The sequence below is a fragment of the Jaculus jaculus genome, chromosome 4 (assembly GCF_020740685.1).
Source record: "Jaculus jaculus isolate mJacJac1 chromosome 4, mJacJac1.mat.Y.cur, whole genome shotgun sequence".
Taxonomy (NCBI): domain Eukaryota; kingdom Metazoa; phylum Chordata; class Mammalia; order Rodentia; family Dipodidae; genus Jaculus; species Jaculus jaculus.
This window is the reverse complement of record NC_059105.1, coordinates 132,670,554-132,695,232: the sequence shown is the minus strand read 5'-3', so window position 1 is coordinate 132,695,232 and position 24,679 is coordinate 132,670,554. Positions and strand designations below refer to the sequence as shown.

General features: G+C 38.4%; 1 protein-coding gene across 1 annotated transcript in view; it reads left to right on the top strand.

Moving 5' to 3' along the window:
- Positions 1-24,679, top strand: part of Usp34 (ubiquitin specific peptidase 34) — a 299,630-nt gene that overhangs the window by 222,704 nt on the left and 52,247 nt on the right. The window contains exons 52-62 of the mRNA XM_045147284.1: positions 834-887; positions 1,008-1,100; positions 4,447-4,511; positions 4,600-4,675; positions 4,762-4,809; positions 4,918-4,983; positions 9,533-9,613; positions 15,694-15,779; positions 18,618-18,786; positions 18,877-18,951; positions 21,273-21,424. Of these exons, the coding sequence (XP_045003219.1) occupies positions 834-887; positions 1,008-1,100; positions 4,447-4,511; positions 4,600-4,675; positions 4,762-4,809; positions 4,918-4,983; positions 9,533-9,613; positions 15,694-15,779; positions 18,618-18,786; positions 18,877-18,951; positions 21,273-21,424 (965 nt within the window). The remainder of the gene's footprint in view (positions 1-833; positions 888-1,007; positions 1,101-4,446; positions 4,512-4,599; positions 4,676-4,761; positions 4,810-4,917; positions 4,984-9,532; positions 9,614-15,693; positions 15,780-18,617; positions 18,787-18,876; positions 18,952-21,272; positions 21,425-24,679) is intronic.

Sequence of the window (24,679 nt, the reverse complement as noted above, 5' to 3'; positions counted from 1 at the left end):
ATTATGTCACTCATCAATTACTTCTTTTTTTCCCCCTGAGGTAGGGTCTCATGCCAGCTCAGGCTGACCTGGAATTCACTATGTAGTCTCAGGGTGGACTTTAGCTATGAGCAATCTTCCTACCTTTTCTGCCCATCAATTACATTTTTTATGTATGTACTGACAGATTCATTTAATCTGGAAAAATTATAGCTGTAAGATTCAAAACTTTTTTTTCCCCAAAGGGTGCAGGGTATAAGTATTATTCATAGGTCTTAAAATATGTTACAGCTTTATGTTTGTGACATTCCTGCTCTCAGCTTTTCTTTCCTCTCCTTTTTTTTCTTTTTGTTTGTTTGTTTTTCGAGTTAGAGTCTTACTCTAGCCCAGGCTGACCTGGAATTCATTATGTGGTCTCAGCCTGGCCTTCAACTCAAGTGATCCTCCTACGTCTGCTGGGATTAAAAGCATGTGCCACCACACCTGGCTGCTATCAGCTTTCCTTATCACTAATGTTGCTGAGAATGTAGTTTTTGTATTTATTTCTACTTCCTGTATTTGAAAAAATTAGGCCTAGAGTACCTTTTCTTGCCATACCTCATATTTTCTATTATAGTAACCCTAAATGTTTTTAGGGGTGGATATTGCTGGGGATCATACCCAGAGTCTTGTATGCATCTGCTTCACCACTGATCTACATCCCTGCTCATATACAATATACATAGGATTTATATGATTACAATTTTATTTTAAAACTATTCACAAGGTTATTTTAAGTATTTAATAACTAATCATGAAATGATTGATAAAAAGTTGAGTAATTTTTTTTTTAAAAGGACTTTTTTTTTAAACAGACGAAAACCTATGATTCAGTCACAGATAAATTTATGGATTTCTCTTTTGAAAAGGTAATCATTTATTTCACATGTAATAGTTTTACAATGTATTCCTTTTCTTCATTGAATGTCTAATTTTGGAATTATACTTTATCAAAATGAAAATATCTTTTTCCCCTTTGCTTCATAAAGACACATAGTGCTTATATGCTGTTTTACAAACGTATGGAACCAGAAGAAAATGGCAAAGAATACAAATTTGATGTTTCATCAGAGTTACTGGAGGTACAATTTAATTTTAATATGTTAAAATATGTATTTATGCAAGGAATAGTTCAATATAAGGGCAGGCAATAATGGACTAAGATCTTTAATCCCAATTAAATATTAAGAAGAATTAACAAATACTCATGGTAATACTGACATACGAGAGGTGAGTGAAAAATTAGTGAAATTAAAGGGAGTAGCATATAATTGCTAATGAACATGAAAAAAATTAGAAATTGGTAAAACTCAGGTGGGCTCAAAAATAATTTGTTTAGTACCCAATAATCTATTTCTGGAATTGGGTGGTAGACTTGCAAGTGTTCTTTCTGTTATGTTTCATGTTATAGAAGCTTGATAGTGTATTTGGAATGTATCTTACTCATTAACTAAACAGGTGCCAGGTATCATCCCAGCAGGAAGATTGCAAGTTTAAAGATTGGTTAGGCCCAGTCACTCAAAGCCACTTGGACAATATGAGACCCATTCTGTAATATACATACTTATTTACATATATACATAGTTTTTCTCCCCCCTCCTAATTCCCTAAGATCAGTGTCATATTTAGGAAGTAAAAGATGATGTTTGGTAAATTAAAGAAAGAGTGGCCCAAGATGAGCTTGAACAGTGGTATTTTTTTAAAAAGCCAGGAATGGTAGCACATGCCTTTAATCACAGCCCTTGGGGGCCAGAGTTAAGAGGATCGCTATGAGTTTGAGGCCACCCTGAGACTACATAGTGAATCCATGTCAGCCTGGACTAGAGTGAGACCCTACCTCAGTGGTGGTGATGGTGGTGGGGCAGGGAAGCCAGGCCTAGTGGCACACGCCTTTAATCCCAGCATTTGGGAGGCGGAGGTAGGAGGAGCGCCATGAGTTCAAGGCCATCCCTAAAACATACATAGTGGATTCCAGGTCCTCCTGGGCTACAGTGAAACCCTACCTCAAAAAATAAAAAAAAAAAAGGAGAAGCCAGGCATGATGGTGCACATCGTTAATCCCAACACTTCGGGGAGGCAGAGATAAGAGGATTTCTGTGAGATCGTGTCCACCCTGAGACTACTTAGTGATTTAATTCCAGGTCAGCCTGGGCTAGAATGAGACCTACCTCGAAAAACCAAAAAGTAAAATACAATAAATAAATAAATATAAAAGAAGGAATGTGTGAAAATGCAGTGTAGTAATTTAACACTTAGACCTGTAACCAGTTGGCTGTAACCACATTGTATTGGTAAACTGTGAAAAGGATCATCAGAAAACAACATCAAGATCAGTGTTCCCAGTGCAAAGCTAAAAGCATTAACTGGTAAAACCCAAGAGACTATCTAGGCTTTAGGTACAGAAGCAGATAATGGTGACTCTTATGAGATACAGGAAATAAAAATTTTGACATTGGATCTAGAACTGAGCTTATGGTTAAAACTAAGAAGTTTGCGCCAGGCATGGTGGCGCACGCCTTTAATCCCAGCACTTGGGAGGCAGTGGTAGGAGGATCGCTGAGAGTGTGAGGCCACCCTGAGACTACAGAGTGAATTTCAGGTCAGCCTGAGCCAGAGTGAGACCCTACCTTGAAAAAAAAAAAAAACAAAAAACTAAGAAGTTTGCAATGAAGCTTCCTTGCTGTGAAATTACTGAATGAGATAGGGAGAATGTTGGCACACACTCCTTTGGACCAAAGCATTATAGAAAGTCAGGATATAGGGCTGGAGAGATGGCTTAGTAGTTAAGACACTGGCCTGCAAAGTCAAAGGACCCAGGTCCAATTCCCCTGGACCCACATAAGCCAGATGCACAGGGCAGCACATGTGTCTGGAGTTCATTTGCAGCAACTAGAGGTTCTGTTGCACCCATTCTCTCTCTCTCTCTCAAATAAAAAAATAAAATATTAATTAAAAAAAAGTTAGGATATAGAAAGGCTTACAAACTGTCATTTCCCAGATTACCTGGAGCAGTATGCCTAATTGATTATATCTGGTTCATGACCACTAGTAGGACTGAGAGGTACACGGAGGTAGTTGAAACCTTTAGTGGAGAAACAGAGGTAAAGGTTGGGACCATTAATTAAACGTGAACCTGGTGGGCTTTTGAGTCAGTTTAGCAGTTAAAGGTGTTTGATTGTAAAGCCTGATGAGTTCTATTTCCTAGTACCTACATAAAATGTCAGATACACAAAGTCGTACGTGCTTTTGGAGTTTGTTTGTAGTAGCAAAAGGAGGCCCTGAGAGACCCCTTCTCTCCCTCTCTCCCTCCCTTTCTACTTCTCCCTCCTCTTTCTCTCTTAAAATGAATTTTTCTTTTTTCGAGGTATGGTGTCACTCTGGTACAGGCTGACCTGGAATTAACTATGTAGTCTCGAGGTGTCCTTGAACTCATGGTGATCCTCCTCCTTTTGCCTCCGGAGTGCTGGGATTAAAGGCATGTGCAAAAAGAGAGTGAAGGGCTGAAGAAATGGCTTAGTGGTTAGGTGCTTGCTTGTGAAGTCTAAGGACCCCGGTTCAAGGCTTGATTCCCCAGGACCCATGTTAGCCAGATGCACAAGGGGACACACGCATCTGGAGTTCGTTTGCAGTGGCTAGAGGCCCTGGCGTGCCCATTCTCTCTCTCTCTATCTGCCTCTTTCTCTCTCTGTTGCTCTCAGATAAATTTTAAAAAATAAAAAAAAAGAGTGAAGCTGCTTGTCATGTGTCCCCATACCTGTAATCTCAGTACTCAGGAAGCTGACACAAGACAGCTTTGAGTTGAAGGCTGTCCTAAATTATAGTGTCAGACTCTGTCTCAGAAAAAAAAAAAGAGAGAGAGAGAGAGAGAGAGAGAATGGGGTCTGGGGAGATGGCTCAGCAATTAAAAGTGTTTGCTTACCTATTCTCAGCAAAATGCAACATATTTTTTTATGTATTTGCTGGTCAGGCAAGATTCCAGAATTCTTCCATAATCTTCAGAAATAAAATTTAAAACAGATGATCTCTTTAAGTAGCCAGATAAATAATATATAAGTGGAGTATGAGCCGGGTGTGGAGGCATACACTTTTAATCCCAGCATGTGGGAAGCAGAGGTAGGAGGATCATTGTGAGTTCAAGGCCATCCTGAAACTCCATAGTGAATTCCAGGTCAGCCTGGGCAAGAGTGAGACCCTACCTCGAAAAACAACAACAAAAAAAAGTGGAGTAGGTTTAGTGACTTATTTTACATTCCTTATATACTTGGGGCCGGGGAGGAATCAGCATGAGTTTTAAGTACCTTTTTAAAAATATTTTGGCTTCTTCATGGTTTTCCAACCATAACTTTTTTTTTAATAAAAATATTCGTAAAATATAATGAAATAAACTGTTTCTGTTATCAAATGTTAACCTTTTTTTTTTTTCTTCAGTGGATTTGGCATGATAACATGCAGTTTCTTCAAGACAAAAATATTTTTGAACACACTTATTTTGGGTAAGTTTGGATTAATTTTACAGATGCTTTACTAGTCTTTTTTAAAAACAATCTTTGATAAGAATTTGTTATTCATTTTGAATTCTAGGTTTATGTGGCAGTTATGTAGTTGTATTCCAAGTACATTACCAGATCCTAAAGCTGTGTCCCTGATGACAGCAAAGGTAATATATAAATTTAGATAACTTAGACACATTTATAACTTTAAAACAATTGAGTCTTTATTGCTTAATTTTATTTTTTCTTACAGTTAAGTACTTCCTTTGTCTTAGAGACATTTATTCATTCAAAAGAGAAGGTATGTATTTTGTTTTGTGGATTTTATCTTATTTTTCTGTTATCTGTTCATATTTGTTATCATTAGCTTTAAAAAGTGACTAACTCCTTTTCTGCCTTTTTTTCTTAGCCCACAATGCTTCAGTGGATTGAACTACTGACCAAGCAATTTAATAATAGTCAAGCAGCTTGTGAGGTAAGGACAGTAAACAACTTTCAGTTCTACTTTAAAGTGTTTCTTTTTATCTTATATACTGTCACAAATTGTTTCTATTTGAGTCATAGGAGTCCGTTGTAAAGTGTTCAAATATCATTTGATAGTTAAAAAGTTATTATCTGCATTTCACATTCTTTATAAATAAAGATTAATTAATTGTTATTTAAAACTTTCAAACCTTGGGAATTTTTTTTTTCTTTCTTTTTTCAAGGTAGGATTTCACTCTAGTTCAGGCTGACCTGGAATTCACTATGGAGTCTCAGGGTGGCCTTAAACTCAAGGTGATCCTCCTACCTCTGCCTCCCGAGTGCTGGGATTAAAGGTGTGTGTCCACGCGCCTTGCGGGAATTTTTTTTACATATATAATACAAGGTTAAAATAAAATTTCAGTCTGAGCATGATCCTGCATTCAAGAAGCAGAAGTTGTATGATTGTGAGTTCTAGGCTAGTGTGATATAGTGAGTTAAAAATTAACCTGAGAGCTGGGCGTGGTAATGCACGCCTTTAATCCCAGCAGTCAGGAGGCAAAGGTAGGAGGATTGCCGTGAGTTTGAGGCCACCCTGAGACTCCATAGTGAATTCCAGGTCAGCCTGGACCAGAGTGAGACCCTACCTCGAAAAACTGGAAAAAAAAAAAATTAACCTGAGGTTCATAGGAATACTTTGTCAGAAGTGAGGGACTTGGTTTCACATGCCTTTAACCTCAGCACTCACGAGGTAGAAGTAGGATTGCTGGGAGTTTGAGCCAGGTGTGGTGGTGCAAGCCTTTAATCCCAGCACTTGGGAGGTTGAGGTAGGAGGATTGCTGTAAATTTGAGGCCACTCTGCAACTACATAGTGAATTACAGGTCAGCCTGAGCTAGAGAGAGACCCTACCAAAAAAACCGAAAATATATGTATTGTTTGTTGATTGTTTTTATTCGTTTGGGACAGGATCTTATAATGTATTAGTAGCTTGCCTATATTCAAGGCAATCATCCTGCCTCAGCCTCTTAGTGCTGCAATTATAAGCTTTTCCTACCACACCCAGCTCTTAACTGCTGTTTTTCTAGGCTGACCTGGATTTCACTATGTAGTCTCAGGGTGGCCTTGAACTCAGGGCAGTCCTCCTACCTCGACTTCCCAAGTGCTGGCATTAACGACATGTGCCACCATGCCCAACTTTAACTGCTTTTTGTTTGTTGTTTTTATTTGCTATGTTTTTCTAGTTTTGTTTCTCTAGCTCAGGCCGAACTAGAATTCATTATGTAGTCTCAGCGTAGCCTCGAAGTCATGACGATCCTCCCTCTGCCTCCCGAGTGCTGGGATTAAAGGTGTGTGCCACTACACCCGGCTTCTGTTGTTTTTTTTTTGTTTTTTTTTCTTATTTCCATTTTATTTATTTATTTGAATGAGTGAGAGTGAGAGTGAGACATAAGAGAGGCAGATAGGAAGACAGTAGACACACCAGGGAATTCAGACACTGCAAAGGAATTCCAGACACATGCACCACCTTGTGCATATGGCTTATGTGGGTACTGAGAAGTCGAACCTGTGTCTTTTGGCTTTGCAGACAGGTACCTTAAGCCCCAAGCCATCTCTCCAACCCACTGCTTTTTTTTTTAATTGTGCTTATTTTTATTTATTTATTTGAGAGAGAGAGAGAGAATGGGCACACCAGGGCTTCCAGCCACTGCAAACAAACTCCAGCTGCATGTGCCACCTTGTGCATCTGGCTTATGTGAGTAACTGGGGAACCGAGCCTTGAACCAGAGTCCTTAGGCTTCTTAGGCAAGCACCTAACTGCTAAGCCATTACTCCAGCCTGGCCCACTACTTTTGGTATTAGAAAAATACTGTCTTTCGCCGGGTGTGGTGGCGCACACCTTTAATCCCAGCACTCGGGAGGCAGAGGTAGGAGGATCTCCAAGAGTTCGAGGCCACCCTGAGACTACATAGTGAATTACAGGTCAGCCTGAGCCAGAGTGAGACCCTACCTCGAAAAACAAAACAAAACAAACAAACAAAAAAAAAAACTCTTTCTCCCTTGCTATATATACATATGCGTGTTTGTGTGTGCATTGTATATATTCATTCATCCCAGTAGATAATTTTTTCTCAATTAGTATTTCCTTTTTTTTTTTTTTTTTTTTTTTTAAGGTAGGATTTCACTCTAGCTCAGGCTAACCTGGAACTTGCTATATAGTCTCAGGTGGCCTTGAACTCATGGAGATCCTCCTGTCTCTGCCTCCCAAGTGCTGGGTTTAACAACATGTGCCACCACACCCTGCTTTCCTCCTATCTTAAGAAAAATGCATCCTTAACGATAATCTACTTACAGAGTCATAGATATTGACAACTATATTGCCATCTTAATATAATATTTTTAAACTTTATTTATTTTCTAGCAGAGAGAGAGAGGAGACAGAGACAATGAATGTTTCAGGGCCTCCAGCCACTGCAAACAAACTCTAGATGCATGTACCTTGTGCATTTGGCTTACATGGGTTCTGTGGAATCAAACCTGGGTACTTTGGCTTTGCACGCAGGCTTCTTATCTGCTAAGCCACCTCCAGCCCCTTAATATAATAATTTTTTTGGTGGGGGGGAGGGGTGGCATGGGCCTGTGGAAGGCAGATTGAAAGTGAGCCTAGACATCCAGGTCTTTTTGGTGCATGCCTTTATTTATTTTACTATTTTTATTTATTATTTATTTATTTATTTTTCAGAGAGAGAGCGAGCACGTGCACATGCAAGAAGGAGGGAGAGAATATGGGTGTGCCAGGGCCTTTCAATTGCTGTGAAAGAATACCTAACACATATGCCCCCTTGTGCGCATGTGTGACATTGCATGCTTGCGTCACTTTTGCATCTGGCTATATGTGGGACCTGGAGATTCGAACAAGCATTCTTAGGCTTCACAGGCAATCACTTTAACCACTCAACTGTCTCTCCAGCCCAATATGATCCTTTTTGATTAGTAATCAAAGACATATCTAAGCTTTCTAGTATTGCAAGTTTTAGGCGACTGTATGTATGTATGTATGTATGTATGTATGACTTTGATATTTACATAAGAAATACAGCACCATAAAAAATGGAAAGTAGTTTAAGAATTTTTTTCTCTCGAGGTAGGGTCTCACTGTAACACATGCTGACCTGAAACTGTAGTCCAGGCTGGTCTTGACCTCATGGCTATCCTCTTACCTCTGCCTACTGATTACTGGGACAAAATGTGTGCACTCGCCATGCCCTCTCATTCTAGCTTGCAACAGTAAAATAAGAGAACCTATCATTAAAATTTTACAAACAAAGGTGGTGTAGCTTTTAAAACCTTTTTTGAGGGCTGGAGGGATAGCTTAGCAATTAAGGTTGCTTCCTTCAAAGCCAAAGGACCCAGGTTCGATTTCCCCAGGACCCACATAAGCCAGATGTACAAGGTGGTGCACGTGTCTGGAGTTGATTTGCGGTGGCGCACTCATTCTCCCTCTCTGTCTGCCTCTTTCTCTCTTTCCCTCTCTCTCAAATAAATAAAATTTTTGAAAACTTTTTTGCAAAATTGGGAAGAAATTTGAAGAGAAAGTTCCTTTACCTATTATCCAGTTCCAACATATGCCATATGACATAATATGGTATATACTAATACTGTTTCATTCTTGTTGCATGTATTCCCCTGTGCCTTTTTTCACCTGAAGTATTTCAGAGCAACCTCTGAAATTGTATCTGTAACTATATACTTTCAGTATATATCTTAACAGGTAGGAATGTTTTCAAAAATCATCTGTAACAACAATTTCACTTATTCCCATTAGAATAGATTTCTTTATTGCCATCTAATGTTCAGTCGATGTTTAATTTTCCATGCCAACTGTTCTGCAGGGATATTCCACACACTGGCTTTGACTGCTGGTTTTATTTAAACTGTACTTTTGTTTCCCTTTCTCATTATAGCTATTTGGTAGATGTCTGTCTTTACACAAAAGAAAAAGGAATCTTATTCAGACTGGATTAATAATAGTTACAAAATGGTCTTACAGTATGACATTGGTAGGACTAAGAGGAAAATAGTTGTCTATTTTATTATAAATACCTCTTGTAGATTATATAGTATAATGTTAATGATATCTCTTGAGCTGTTTGAAGTTATTTGTATTTTGATTTCGGGTTTTTTTTTATTTTTTTGTTCATTTTTATTTATTTATTTGAGAGTGACAGAGAAAGAGACAGGTAGAGAGAGAGAGAAAGAATGGGCGTGCCAGGGCTTCCAGCCACTGCAAACGAACTCCAGACGTGTGTACCCCCTTGTGCATCTGGCTAACGTGGGTCCTGGGGAATCAAGCCTCAAACTGGGGTCTTTAGGCTTCACAGGCAAGTACTTAACCACTAAGCCATCTCTCTAGCCCTTGATTTCAATTATAGTAATTAACTACAGAAGCCATTTTGGCAAGAACTTAAAATAATTGAAACATTGAGTATGTCTTTATATGATTTTTATCTCATTTAACAAGTATTGATCTCAAAATATTACATCTTGCTATATTTTCTTACAGTGGTTTTTAGACCGCATGGCTGATGATGACTGGTGGCCAATGCAGATACTAATTAAGTGTCCTAACCAAATTGTGAGACAGGTAAGGAAAGATTTATTTAAAATAAAATATTTGATAAAGAAATGGCTTTAAATGAATTCTATATTTGTCTATAAATAGCATTGAAAGCAGTTTGAAATCCTCGATTTCTGTCAAAAATTCACTTCCTATTGTTTTCATTGTTTCTATTTTTTTTAATTTTTGTTAAATATTTCATTTTTATTTATTTATTTGAGAGAAATAGGCAGAAAGAGAAAGACAAGAGAGTGAGAATGGGTGTGCCAGGGCCTCCAGCCACTGCAAATGAACTCCAAATGCTTGCACCCCCTTCTGTATCTGCCATACAAGGGTCCTGGTTAATCAAACCAAGGTCCTTTGGCTTTGTAGGCAAGTGCCTTACCTGCTGAGCCATCTCTCCATCCTGTTTCTATTGTTTCTAATGATTATTATGAATTTCCCTAAACTTAATAAGATAAGCTATAGCTGTCAATTCTTTTCTTCCTTAGAATAGTCTATTCAGCAGTATTGTAATGAACTAGGACTTTAAAGGAATAGGATGCATTTCATTTGTGTGACAAAGTCTGAATGATCAAATGGATCAAATTCTTTATATCCTTGGGGAAAATTATATAATGAAGAGGTAAACATTGCAATCACAAATGACACAAGATTCATATCTTAATCTGAAATATGCCACTTCCCAGTTGTTATTGAAAGAGAATCCCTTTTCTGTATTTTTTTTTTTTAATTAGGGTCTCATTTTAGGCAAAGCTGACCTGGAATTCACTGTGTAGTCCTAGGCTGGCCTTAAACTCATAGTGATCTTCCTATTTCTGCTTACTGAGGCATGTTGTGATTAAAGATGTGCTCCACTACACCCAGCTCTTTTTCGTTGTTATTTTGTGGGGTTTTGTTTTGTTTTTTGTTTTTTGTTGTCTTTGAACTCACAGTGATCCTCCTCCCTCTGCTTTCCAAATGCTAGGATTAAAGGTGTGTGCTACCACACCTGGCTTGTTAATGAGAGTGTGAGCAAAAGAGATAGAAAATTGGCACACCAGGGCCTTAGCCATTGTAAGCGAATTCCAGATTGCATGTGCCACCTGTGCACATGTATCACCTTGTATATCTGGCTTACATAGGTTCTGGGGAGTTGAACCTAGGTCCTTAGGTTTCACAGTCAAGTGCCTTAACATTAGCCATCTCTCCAGGCCCCACCTCTTTTAAAATATATTTTTATTTATTTATTAAAAAATTACGAGGTACACCAAAGCTTCTTGCTGCTACAGACAAACTCAAGACACATGCATCATTTCATATGTCTGGATACCGGGAAAATGAACCCAGGCCATCAGGGCTTGTCAAGCAAGTTCATCTTCCTAGCCCTAGTTGTTATTGAAAGAGAATTCTTATAATATGAAACTAACCCAAACCTTTCAAAGATTTGGAGAGTTTTAGTTTATCACAAAGTTGCGTAACCATAACCGCTATACAATTTTAGAACATTTGTGCCTCTTTCTTTTCCTCAGTCCCTGTCAACTACTAATCTATACTCTATAGCTCTATGGATTTCTCTGTTTTAAACCTTTTTTGGTTTTTCGAGGTAGGGTCTCACTCTAGCTCAGGCTGACCTGGAATTCACTCTGCATTCTCAGGGTGGCCTCAAACTCACGGCGATCCTCCTACCTCTGCCTCCCAAGTGCTGGGACTAAAGGCATGCACCACCATGCGCGGCTCAAGAGTTTTTGTAAAAAGAATCACAATCATTGTTAAATCTTTTTAAGATTTATCTGTATACTAACAGAGGTCTCCAGAGCTAAGTGTGGTGACTCATGCTTGTGATCCTAGTAGTCAAGAAGCTGAGGCAGGAGGATTTCCAGGAGTATAAGGCCAGTCTGGACTAAAGTGAGACTATCTTAAAAACAAAAAGTGGGAAAAATTTATCCACATCTTGCTTGTGTTTCATAAGTGTGTAGAGAGGGAGATAATATTCTATTGAGTGACTGTAACACATTGTGTTCATATTTTCATTAGTGGCCATTTAAGATGTTTTTGCTTTTTGTTTTTTGTTTGTTTTACTGAAAATGGGTTCATTATGCAGCTGTATGACCTGAACTCACCTAGGTAGCCCAGGCTGTCCTTGAACTTGTGCTAGTCTTCCTGCCTTTGCTTTCCAAGTGCTCAAGTTACAGGCTTATGCCAACATGCTCAGTGTTGTTTCTATTTTGAAGGCTGATAGGAACATTTGTGTAAAATTTTGTTTGCACATAATATTTTGTTTTGTTTTCGTGTATACTTAGAAGATATATTTGGACTTGCTGGGTAATGTGCTTACCTTTTGTCTTTGACATTATGAGTTCTACTAAAGTGTTTCTCTTCGTGATGGCAGTATTTCACTGTACCTTCTCTAATATTTACATCCACCATCTGAGAAGGTTTTTCTGTTTATTTGTTTCTTTCTTTTTTCCATTTCTTTTTGGTGGGGGGAGTGCTTTTCGAGATAAGGTCTCACTCTAGCTCAGGCTGACCTGGAATTCACTATGTAGTTTCAGCATGGCCTCCAACTCTCAGCAGTGCCTCCTGAGTGCTGGGATTAAAGACGTGTGCCACCAGGCCTGGCTGTGAGGTTTTGTACAGTTATGATTTTGATAATCTTTTTTTACTGAAAATAATAGTCTATTGATGGTTTCTCCTTTATCATACGGATGAATTTTACTTCCTTTTTGTTTTTTGTGTTTTTGTGTTGGTGCTGGGAATTGAATTCAGGGCCTTCATAAGCTTGAACTCCACCACTAAGCTATACTTCCAGGCCTTGAATAGTATTTTATTTTGTTTTTTGGTGTTTTTTTTTTTGGGGGGGGGGGTGTCAGGTTTTGTTGCTGTTGTTGTTATTGTTGTTTGAGAGAGCAAGAGTGAATATGGGTGTACACCAGGGTCTCCTGCAAGTGCCATTTTACACTTCTGGCTTTTATGTGGGAACTGGGGCTCTAACTTGGGCCATCAGGCTTTGCAAGCAAGCACCTTTAGTCACTGAGCCATCTCTCCAGCCTTTAATGTTATTTTTTAAAATGTATTTTTATTGGAGACAGAGAGAGAGGGAGAAGAGAACGCCAGAGCCTCTGGCCACTGTAGACGAACTCCCAACACATGCACCACCATGTATGTCTGGCCTGCATGTGACCTGGAGAATCGAACCAGGGTCCTTAGGCTTCATAGGCAAGCACTTAACCACTAAGACATCTCTCCAGCCCTTCAATATTATTTTTGAAACAGGGTTTCACTTTGTAACCAGGTTGGATTCCAGTTTGTGATCCTTGTGCCTCTGTTCTAAGATTATAGGCGTGTGCCACAACATATAGTTTTAGTATCTTTGGTATCTTTTTAAATTTTTTCAAATTTTTATTAACAACTTCCATGATTATAAAAATATCCCATGGTAATACCCTCTTCCTTTCCCCCCCACTTTCCCCTTTGAAACTCCATTCTCCATCATATCCCCTCCCCTTCTCAATCAGTCTCTTTTTTATTTTGATGTCATGATCTTTTCTTCCTGTTATGATGGTCTTGTGCAGGTAGTGTCAGGCACTGTGAGGTCATGAATATCCATGCCATTTTGTGTCTGGAGGGAGCACATGATAAGGAGTCCTACCCTTCCTTTGGCTCTTAGATTCTTTCTGCCACCTCTTCCACATTAGACCCTGAGCCTTGGAAGGTATGATAGAGATATTGCAGTACTGAGCACTGCAGTCACTTCTTTCCATCACCATGATACCTTCTGAGTCGTCCCAAGGTCACTACTATCTGAAAACAGAAGATTCACTACCCAAAGTGAGAGTAGCATTAATATAAGGGTATGAACATTAAGAGAAGTGCTTACTGGGCAGTTTGATAAGCATAATATATACATTTAGCCAGACATCAGCAGACGTTACACCTCTAGGGCTCATGACTATCCCTGTTTTCAGTATCAGGGATGTATTCCCTCCCATGGAGCGGGCCTCCAGTCCAATTGGAGGGCAGTTGGTTTCCACTATGATAGACGTGCCACTATTGCACCTGTTGGCTCATTTGGGCTGGCTGGCCAATTATAAGCCTTGCAGTGTCCACTGTTGTATCTTCACTGGTGATTTCTCTTTCTCCCATTGAACTGCATGCAGAATGGCTTCTTCCAGCTTTCTGTCAACTGGTCTACATAAAGGAGGTTATCAGCTTAGTTCCAGCAGGATTTCTCAGTGGCCTTGCAGCCCAAGTATGTGGAGTCTTCAGCAATAGGGTCTTACCATCTATTCCTGGTGGGAAACCAAGGGCCTTGGCAATGGCCTATAATGTTTTGGGGGCATCTGGGACCTCCCTGGTCAACAACTCACTGGAAAGTATCCCATCCTTGACACTAAAATGTTTCTAGCAACAGTCTATGGCTCCTGAGTGTTCCATTGTCCAAAAAAGTAGGATTCCATATGATTTATTTATATCCTCTATTAAGTATCCCCCTCCCTTCTTTTCTTTTCCCTTTATATATCTTTTCTAGCTTACTGAGTTTTCTTCCTATTCGCATAGAAGTTACATTTAAAAAAAAACTTATTTATTTACTTATTTTGGGGTAGACTCTCAATCTATCCAGTCCAAGCTGACCTAGTATTCACTGTGTAGTCTCAGGCTGCCTTCAAACTCACAGGGATCCTTGTATTTCTGTCTCTCTTATTTATTTGTTTGTTTGTTTGTTTATTTTAAAGTAGGGTCTTGCTCTAGCCCAGGCTGGCCTTGAACTCACAGCAAACCTACCTCTGTCTCCTGAATGCTAGGATTAAAGGTGTGCAACACCATGTCCAGCTAAAACTTTATTGACAACTCCCATAAGTATAGACAATAAACCATGATAATTCTTTTCTCTTACCTCTATTCCTCTCTCAAATACACCTTCCAATTGAATCTCTTCTTCCAAATTAGTCTTTCTTTTGGTTTTTCAAGGTAGGGTTTCACTTTAGCCCAGGTTGACCTGGAAATTACTGTGTAGTCTCAGGGTAGCCTTGAACTCATGGCAGTGCTCCTACCTCTGCCTCCCAAGTGCTAGGATTAAAAGTGTGCACCACTATATCCAGCCTTATTTTTTTTTATATTTGTTTTTCGAGGTAGGGTCTCACTCTAGCCCAGACTGACCTGGAATTCACTATGGAGTCTCAGGCTGGCCTTGAACTCACAGTGATCCTCCCAAGTGCTAGGATTAAGGGCGTGTGCCACCACGCCTGGCTCCAGCCTCATTCTTTTTTGATGTCATCATCTTTTCCCCCTATTATAAAGGTCTTGTGCATGTAGTGTCAGGCACTCTGAGGGCCTCTATATCAAGGCCGTTTTGTGTCTAGAAAAGTGCATTGTAAGCATTCCTACCCTTGGACATTCATTCCGCCACCTCTTCCACAATGGACCCTGAGCCTTGGAAGGTGTGATAGAAATGTCTCAGTCATGAACGCTCCATTATTACTTCTTCTCACCACAGTAGTGACTTTTACCTAGTGGTAACGTCCTTTTGAAAAGAAGAGCTTCTCTAATCAAGAATGTGAGTCGCATTAATATATGGGTTTAAATAAAGTGCTTAGAGGACAGTTTTTTGGGCATAAAATATGCATTTAGCCAGATAACAACAGGTGGTATTCCCCTAGGGCTCATGACTTCCCTAGTTAAAGATTTTTGAATAGGTTCTCAGTACCAGGCATATATTCTCTTCCATAGAGCAAAACTCTAGTCCAGAGAGTACTTGGTTTCCTCCATAAAAGACGTGTGACTATTGCACCACTTGGCATATTTGGCCTGGCTGGCTAATGTTAAGGCTTTCAGGTCCACTGATGTTTAATACTATTGATGACTTCTCTCTCCCTAAAGGCTTGCATGCTGCATAGGTCTTTCCAGCTTTCTGATAGTCAACAGAGAAGAGTTTTCCAGCTCAGCTGGGACTTGAATTTTCAGTGACCTGTAGCCCAAGCCTGTGTAGTTTTTAGCAATAGAGTCTTATCATCTATTTGTAGTGGATAACTAAGAGCCTCGGCAATGGCCTGTAATGTTTTAGGGCATAATAACAATCGCTGGCTTCCATAGTACCTTTTCTTCTAATGTTGATTTTTCCTTTACAGATGTTTCAGCGTTTGTGTATCCATGTGATTCAGAGACTGAGACCTGTACATGCACATCTCTATCTGCAGCCAGGAATGGAAGATGGGTAAGACTTTTTTAGAACAAAATATTTTTAAATATCCACAAGAAGATATTTTATTTAGACTGTTATGCTTAAGAATTATCTGTAATAATGCAAATCAGGAAGTTAGGGCTATTTAATATTTTTTTTTTAACTAAACATCTTCAAAATGTTTGTATTTGTAGAAGATACTCTACATATATCTTCATGGCTTAAACTTTTTTTTTGATTGGTTTAGTTAAAATAATTGGAGTATAACTACTTACATTATTGCAGTTGGTAGCTCTTTTTTATTTTTTTTAATTTTAATTTTAATTAATTTATTTATTTGAGAGCGAGAGAAAGAAGCAGAGAGAGAGAGAGAGAGAATGGGCCCACCAGGGCCTCCAGCCTCTGCAAATGAACTCCAGATGCGCGCGCCCCCTTGTGCATCTGGCTAACATGGGTCCTAAGGAATCAAGCCTCGAACGGGGACCCTCAGGCTTCACAGGCAAGCACTTAACTGCTAAGCCATCTCTCCAACCCTGCAGTTGGTATTTCTTTCACAAAAAATAAAAGAAACTGGGCTTGGTGGTACACACTTTTAATCCCAGCACTCAGGAGACAGAAGTAGAAGGATCGCCATGAATTTGAGACTACCCTGAGACTACATAATGAATTCCAGGTCATCCTTGGCTAGAGCTAGACCCTCCCTTGAAAAATAAATAAATAAATAAATATTTAAAAAATAAACTTTTTAAAAAGGTAAGATCAGTTTTTAAAATATATTTTTGGGGGTCTGAGAAATGGCTTAGCAGTTATAGGTATTTGTTTACAAAGCCTACTGACCTGGGTTTCAGTTCCCAGTCCCTTTGTAAGCCAGATGTACAACATGGAATATAGGTCTGGAGTTTGTTTGCAGTGGCAAGAGGTCCTGGCACATCCATGTACGCACATGCTCACACTTGCACACACTCTCTCTCAAGTGAATAAATATATTTTTTAAAAATATCTTTTGTTTGGGGAAATGACTGAGCAGTTAAGAGAGCTTGCTGCTCAAGCATGAAGGCCTGAGAGTGCCCAAGTTCTATTCCCCAACATCTACATAAACAGCTGTTCCTGGCCTCATATGCCTGTAATCCCAGTCCTGCAGAGGGTAGTGACCAGAGAATCGATGATGAAAAAAATGGCTGAAGAAACAGAATAATAGCTTTGAGTTGACTGAGACTTTAAAAGAAAATGATGGAAGAGCAAAAAGAGGGTACCTAATGTTCTTCAGTAGCATCTGTAAGCAGGCACACAAGTTCTCACATCTGCACACACACTGCACATCATCACACACCATATGTTGTACTCTATGTTCACACACAAATATGGGCTGGAGAGATGATTTAGTGGTTACCCCAGGACCCATGTAAGCCAGATGCACAAGGCTGTGCCTGTGTCTGGAGTTTGTTTGCAGTGGCTGGAGGCACTGGCATACCCATTCTCTCTCTCTCACTCTCAAATAAATAAAATTTAAAAATTAAAAAAATCACAAATATGCCCCAAAATAAAATAAATAGGGGCCAGTGAGATGTCTCAGTGGCTAAAGTTGAGTGCTTGCAAAGTCTACCCATCTAGATTTGATTCCTGAGTACCTACATAAAGCCAGATATACAAAGATACATGCATCTGAAATTTGTTTGGCAAAGGCAAGAGGCCCTGGTTTGTCAGTACATGAGCACATGCACACACACTCTCTCTCTCTCTTTCTGTCTCTATCAAGTAAATTAAAAATGTTTAAGAAAAAAAAAAGCTAGGCTTGGTGTTGCATGCCTTCAATCCCAACATTCAGTAGGCAGAGGTAGGTGGATCTCCATGAGATCGAGGTCACCCTGAGACTACATAGTGAATTCCAGGTCAGCCTGAGCTAGAGTGAGACCTTACCTTGAAAAACCAAAACAAAAACAAAAGTTTTAAATTTTATTTATTTATTTGCACATGTGTGTAAGTGTGATGTATGTATTGACTCACCAGGGTCTCTTCTCACTGCTTACAAACTCCAGACACATGTAACACTTTGTATATCTGACTTTATATGGGAATTGGGGAATCAAACCTAGACTCTCAGGCTTCACAAGTGAGTACATTTAACTGCTGAGCCATCTCTTCTGCCCCTGCTCCCATTTATTTTATTTTTTTGGTTTTTTTGAGGTAGGGTCTCACTCTAGCCCAGGTCAACCTGGAATTCACTTAGTAGTCTCTGGGTGGCCTTGAACTCAAAGTGATCCTCCTACCTCTGCCTCCCAAGAGTTGGGACTTAAGGCATGTGCTACCATGCCTGGCTTTTGTTTATTTTGTTTTTTTTTTTTTGACAGCTTCCATCATAGTAAACAATATCGCCGGGGTAATTTCCTCCCTCCCCTCACTTTCCTTTTGAAACTCCACTCTCATATTCCCTCCCCCATCAGTCTCTCTCTTATTTTATTATCATTTTTTTAAGTAGAAACTTTGTATAGACACATCATATATTGATACCATCATTTCCCTTCTCTCTGCTCCCATTCTACTGAGGGACCTCCTCAGTGGAATTGCTGGTATTGACCATGTGGTTGTGGGTTATGAGTTGTGAGAACAGCAGTTATTGGGGAGGAGGGAGTGTAATGCCTCTGGATATTCCCTCCCACCCTGTGGCTCTTAACGTCTTTCCACCCCCTGTTCCACAAATTCCTTTATCTGTGGTGGGTGGGTTATAAGTCTACTTTAGTGTTGTGCTGTCAGTAGCTTCTGGATTTCTGCTCCCCAAAAATTATTTTTAAAAGTAAATAAATAATAGTCTTCCTCCCAGACAGCATCTGTCTTCAAACTTAACATGTTCTCTAAGACTTACTTTTCTTTTAGGTCAGATGATATAGATGCCTCAGTAGAAGACATTGGTGGTCGTTCATGTGTCACTCGATTTGTGAGAACTTTGTTACTGATAATGGAACATGGTGTAAAGCCTCACAGTAAACATCTTACAGAGTATTTTGCCTTCCTTTATGAATTTGCCAAAATGGGTGAAGAAGAGGTAAGGCTAAATCTTTTACCTTATATTATGTACCTGTTTTTAGTATTTGGAATTTGTTTCTAATTTGAATCTTTAAATCTTTTTTTTTAGAGTCAGTTTTTACTTTCATTGCAAGCCATATCCACAATGGTACATTTTTACATGGGAACCAAAGGACCTGAAAATGTAAGTATAGTTCCATCATATATATTAAGGATATAGAGGCCATATTACCAATATTCTACATCATGCAAAGTTATTACATTTAAAAAACTTTCCTCTTGGGCTGGAGTGATGGCTTTGGGGTTAAGGCATTTGCCTGCAAAGCCAAAGGACCCAGGTTCAATTCCCCAAAACTCACATTAGCCCGATGCACAAGGTGGTGCACGTGTCTGAAGCTCATTTGCAGTGGCGGGTGGGACTGGCACACCCATTTTTCTCACTCTTTCTCTGTCAAATAAATAAAAAAATTTTTAAAGTATATTGAATAAAAATTTCCTCTTTTTTCATAGATAATGTTAAGGGTCTAAGATTTGTTAATATTACTACTGTTATTTTAATGTATGTGGCATGCAGAAAAACTCTTAAGTTTAAATAATAAGACCTTGAAACAAAGCAAGTAAATTTCTCCAAAGTAGCCATTAGGTTTTTGTGCACATTTTTAGTAGTCATTTAAAAAAATATTTATTTATTTGCAAATAGAGAGAAGAGAGAATGGGCACATCAGGACCTCTATCCACTGCAAACATACTCCAGATGTATGTCCTACTTTGCAAATCTGGCTTTGCATGGGTACTAGAGAATCAAACCCAGGTCGTTAGCTTTGTAGGCAAGCACCTTAACTACTGAACCATCTCTCTAGCCTAGGTAGTCATATTTTTTTAAAGCTTTTTGCATTTGAAGTATTTAGGTACTTTCAAAAATCTAAGTTGTTCATCCATAGTAATATCAAAGTATGATGAATGGCAGCTATATTAGCTTTCATATCTTAGGTTTAAGAGATTAAGTACTGTTTTTATCTCCATTCCACAGACAAGGGAATTGAGGCTTAGAGAATTTCACTTGTTATAGATACCATTTAGTAGGCTTTGTTCCATGGTTAGACTACACCCATGGTGCTGCAGTGCTGTGTGTATATGTATGTATGTATCTGTGTGTGTGTGTGTGTGTGTGTGTGTGTGTGTGTGTGTTTTGTTTTGTTTTTCAAGGTAATATCTCTAGCCCAGGCTGACCTGGAATTTACTATGTAGTTTCAGGGTGGCCTCGAGCTCATGGTGATCCTCCTACCTCTGCCTTTTGAGTGCTGGGATTAAAGGCGTGCACCACCACGCCTGGCTAGGCAATGCTTCTGAACGTGTAAGGACTGGTATTGTCTAATTCTAACATAGTGTATATGGCTACCTATTTTGACTGGTTTTCATCTTGCTTTTTTGAAAAAAAATTAATTTATTTGCAAACAGGAAGGAGAATATGAGAGAAGTAATGGGCATGCCAGGGCCTCCTGCCACTGCAAACTCCAGATGCATGTGCCACTTTGTGCATCTGGCTTTATGTGGGTACTGAGGAATCAAACCCCAGTCGTCAGGCTTTGCAAACAAGTGCCTTTAACTGCTGAGCCACCTGTTCAGCCCCTCCTTGATTTTTGTATGGCACAAATCCTTTTAGTCTCTTGGAGTTTTTTGGTTTTTACTGCTTCTTTTTGTTTTAATTTGAAACAGGATCATAGTATGTAGCCTAGACTTATGATTCTTCTCCCTCAGCCCCCTGATTGCTGAGATTATAGGTCTATACCACCATGCCTGCATGTCAGTCTCTTGCATTTTAGAACCTAAGGGATTACCTGTTTGAAGTATTTCTCTTTAGGTTATCTAGAAACTACAATAAAATTTTATTTCTTTGCAAAGGGAGGGAGGAAGGGTTAGAGAGAGAGAGGGAAGGAGAGAATGGACACACCAGAGCCTGTTGACACTGCAAATGAACCTAAAAGAATGCAACACTTTGTGTATCTTGCTTTTAGTGGGTACTGGGGAATCAAACCTGGACCATCAGGCATTGCAAGCAAGTACTTCTGAAGTGTTGTCCCCCCTCCCTTTTGGGGGTTCGAGATAGGGTCTCATTCTAGCTAAGGCTGACCTGGAATTCGCTATGTTTCTAGTCTCAGTGTGGCCTCAAACTCACGGTGATCTTCTTGCCTCCCAAGTGCTGGAATTAAAGGTGTGCACCACCATGCCCAGCTTTGAAGCCCCTAATTTTTTATTTTGATTAATATTCCAAGGAACTTGGTTATAAGAAAAGAGAAATTTTTAAATTAAGGCAAATATTGTTCTTTATAATTCTGCCAACTTAGTCTACAGTTACCCTAAAAATGTGATTTATATTGTTAGACCTTTAAATGTTTGTTTTTTATAACACATACTCCTGCCATCATCTACTTCATAGCTAAATAAGTCAGCTGTTCTCAAAAGGAAGGTAAAATTAATATTGACATTGAATTTTTTTCCAATTAGCCTCAAGTTGAAGTATTGTCAGAGGAAGAAGGGGAAGAGGAGGAAGAAGAAGAAGATATCCTATCTCTGGCAGAAGAAAAATACAGGCCAGCAGCCCTTGAAAAGATGATAGCTTTAGTTGCTCTTTTGGTTGAACAATCTCGCTCAGAAAGGTGAAATGTTTCAACATTCAAAATGCTTACAGCGTGTTTGGTTTTATTCTTTATATGTAATTGTTTTATCACTATACAGTTTTTATTACATACATCTTTTAAAATAATAATATCACTCTTCAACTCTTATGGCTCAAGAATTTCAATCCTTTCTACCAATCTCGTCTCTGAGTCATGTTAGAAATGTTCATGCTTTACCTTTGCTTACATGGGTCTGCTCCCAAACACAGAAAGATACATGAAATAGTACTTGTCACAAAATGATTAGAGATACCCAGGTACAGAAAGATACATGCACAGAAGTCATTATTGAAATAATACTCCTAATCACAAAATGATTGGAGATGCCCAAATACAGAAAAACATGTACAGAAGTAATTATTTAAATTGTCAAAAAATGATTGGAGATACCCAGATGGCCATCAGAAAGGGACAAAAACTACTGAAAATTCAAGAAGTCTGGTCAAGTACTTCATAGCTTAAGAAAAAGGAAATACGATATTAGGCATGGTTGCACACGCCTTTAATCCCAACACTAAGGTAGGATGAGCATGAATACCATGAGTTAAAAGACCAGTTTGGAACTACAGAGTGAGATCCAAGTCAGTCTGGGCTAGACTGAGACCCTACCTCAAAAAAATTAAAAAAATTAAAAAAGAAGAAGAAAGAAGGAAAGAAAGAAAGGGAATTTAACTGTGCTAACATGGAGTTACTTTTGATGCACACATATCCTTCCTCTTAATCTCTTTCAAAAGGCAAAATGGATTAAAAAGTATATAGAGTGTGCTTCTTGTTAGGAAAAGGGAGGCTAAAAGATGGAGAGAGAGAGAGAGAGAGAGAATGTGTGTGTGTGTGTGTGTGTGTATGTGTGTGTGTGTAGCTGATCTTCATTTGTGCATTGCCTATTTACAAAGTCACATACTGCTCATATTTATTTGTAATATTCCAAATTAGTACCTGAGGAACTTTCACAATCATGTACAGATACGTGCATGTATATTCAGAGTGATGAAACATTGGAGTTGCCTGCCACATACTTCTTCAGCTGAGGTCAAACAAAGCAATGATCTACTGTCTTGTTTTAGATTTCATGTTATAAACAAATGTACTTTTCATGATGTATGCCACGTTTTCCAAATATTTATGCTTTCCATTGGTGACGTCACTGTTTACAATGGCCCCCAAGCATAGAATTGAAGTATTGTTTATTGTTCCTAAGCTTGAGGAAGGTTGTGATGCGCCCTAGAGTGAAAATAAATGTGTTAGATAAGTTTCATTTGGGTATTATTCATAATGGTATTGGCTCCAAGTTTAATGTTAATGAATTTGATAAACATATATTAAATAAGATGTCTTTAAACAAAAAACACCTGTACAATATGGTGTTGTATTGATGAGTTCATAAAAATATGACAGGCTCACAAGGACCTACTTCTGTATTTTCCATAGGATAAATAATTTGGTTTTTGGTAATTTAGTGTCTCTGTAGCATTTTGTAGGATAATGTAACTATACAAACAAGATTTAACTATAAATAAAATCATCTTTTAACAAAATGACTTCCAATGGAGATAAAATAAGGTAAAAGAGACAGAAGTGGAAGCTTGACGAAACAGAATGTTTTGTAGATTTAACTTTGGAATCCTGTAAATGTTTTGTATAATTACAAATGAATATAAAAAAGCAATACATAAAAACAAGAGTATAATGAAGTAAGTAAACCTTATTCTATATTAAGGAGGTTATATAGACCCTGGAGAGGAATTAAAGTATATTCAAACCGTTAACTGTGGATTTCTAGTCCGATGTACTTGAGGGGAAAAAAATTGCAAAGTTGTCCTAAACTGTTACAGTAATTATATTGTTACTAATATAATTAAGAATTATTCTGAAATGATTCTGTGACAAGAAATGAGTGAGAATCTTGAAGTGTTTTTTTTTTTTTTATTTTGGAGAACATGGAGATTTTCTAAATAGACTACTGAGGTCATGTTTAAAGAACCTGAGTTTGCTTGAGGAGTTTCTGTTGTTTATGTGTTGGACAAATTGCTTATCAAATAATAAGAATAACTGTGGTGGACAATGTAAAATATAACAAGGTGTTTAAATTGATAAAGGAAAATTTGAAAATCTTGTTGGCAACCTTTGGAGTGTATTGGGAAATCACCTTTCTTTTGAAAACTGATAAAAGTAAATGGTGTGAAGGATTTGTTTATCCTACCAGCAAGAAGTAAAAGTTCATTACAACCAAATGGTGGATGAGGGAAATTCATCGATACAGAGATATTTGAGCTAGAAAAAAAATTGAGCAAGGAATATTGGAATTAGGAAATCACTATTTTGTGATCCCCAAATGAAATAATGGATCTATGATGTTCATTGGTGGAAAATGTTTCAAAAAGACAAACCTCTTCATTATGTGCCTCTTGAGGAAAATCCACACTACCTACAAAAAATACACTTGATTTAAAAGTCTAACCTAGATCTGATCAAGTCTCTAGCTGTACCTACCAGTTTACAGGAACAGACGAATGTGTAAAAACACCACCACCAGGATACAATAAGCAAAATATAAGTGTTGGAAACTCTACAGGACTACCTGCTTTCTTCATTGGATAAATTACAGAAACAAAGTCTCAAGGGAAACCAGTAGATTAAAATTTTAAAAGACACTTAAACCAATTGCAGCAAAAGACTTTTTTATTAAGATTCAGATTGAAACAAATTCACTACAAAATATTTTTAAGAAAAAATGAGGAAATTTGTAAATATTCCTGATTATTGTAAGATAGTAAGGAATTGTTGATTTACTTTAGGCATAGATAATGATGCCGTGGTTATGTTTTTGAAATTTATCTGAGATATGTACTGAGATACATGGATTAAATGATAAAACTCTGGAGTTTGCCTCAGAACAATGCATATTGAGTGGCTGGTGGTAAAAGTGAAATAAGACTGGCTATGGTTTGGGTAAATTTGAACTGGAGTGATGCAAAACATGCAATAATTTTAAATTGGGAAGTGAAACTAATACTTCTTAGAAGTCTATTTGACTTAAAGAGCCTCAGAGAAAAAACTGTCAAAATAAAATTAGACCCATCCTACCATTTTAATATGTTAATTTGAGCCCTGTATGGTGGTGCATGCCTTTAATCCCAGCACTCTGGAGGCAGAAGTAGGAGGATCGCCATGAGTTCAAGGCCACCCTGAGACTACATAGTGAATTCCAGGTCAGCCTGAAGTAGAGTGAAACCC